The sequence below is a fragment of the Varanus komodoensis genome, unplaced genomic scaffold (assembly GCF_004798865.1).
Source record: "Varanus komodoensis strain SLA01 unplaced genomic scaffold, ASM479886v1 scaffold43, whole genome shotgun sequence".
In the NCBI taxonomy this organism is placed as follows: domain Eukaryota; kingdom Metazoa; phylum Chordata; class Lepidosauria; order Squamata; family Varanidae; genus Varanus; species Varanus komodoensis.
In genome coordinates, this window is record NW_025335985.1 from 8199484 (window position 1) to 8199750 (window position 267).

A 267-nucleotide genomic window follows, 5' to 3' on the forward strand; every position below is an offset into this window, starting at 1 on the left:
GGACCTGCTGTACGCCGGGCAGCTGCAGCGCTCCGCCGAGGCGCGCGACACGGGCGCCCGGGCGCCGCTCGCTCTGGCCGACCAGGTACGGGCCGGGCCGGGCCGGGCCGGGCGGGCGGGGCGCCGGCGTCGCTGCCCCGGAGCCAACCCGTCTCCCGCCGCCCGCAGCTGGGCGCCTTCTTCCAGGACTACCCCGACGTGGCCTTCGGCGCCATGGGCCAGCTGCTGCAGGAGAACTTCCACCTCGGGGAGGAACCGGTGGCCGTG

At 78.3% G+C, this 267-nt stretch overlaps 1 protein-coding gene across 1 annotated transcript in view; it reads left to right on the forward strand.

Moving 5' to 3' along the window:
* The first annotated feature begins 21 nt into the window (after positions 1-21).
* TAF1C (TATA-box binding protein associated factor, RNA polymerase I subunit C) overlaps positions 22-267 on the forward strand; it is a 10273-nt gene continuing 10027 nt past the window's right edge. The window contains exons 1-2 of the mRNA XM_044444059.1: positions 22-85; positions 169-264. Coding sequence (XP_044299994.1) covers positions 214-264 — 51 coding nt within the window. The 5' untranslated portion in view covers positions 22-85; positions 169-213. The remainder of the gene's footprint in view (positions 86-168; positions 265-267) is intronic.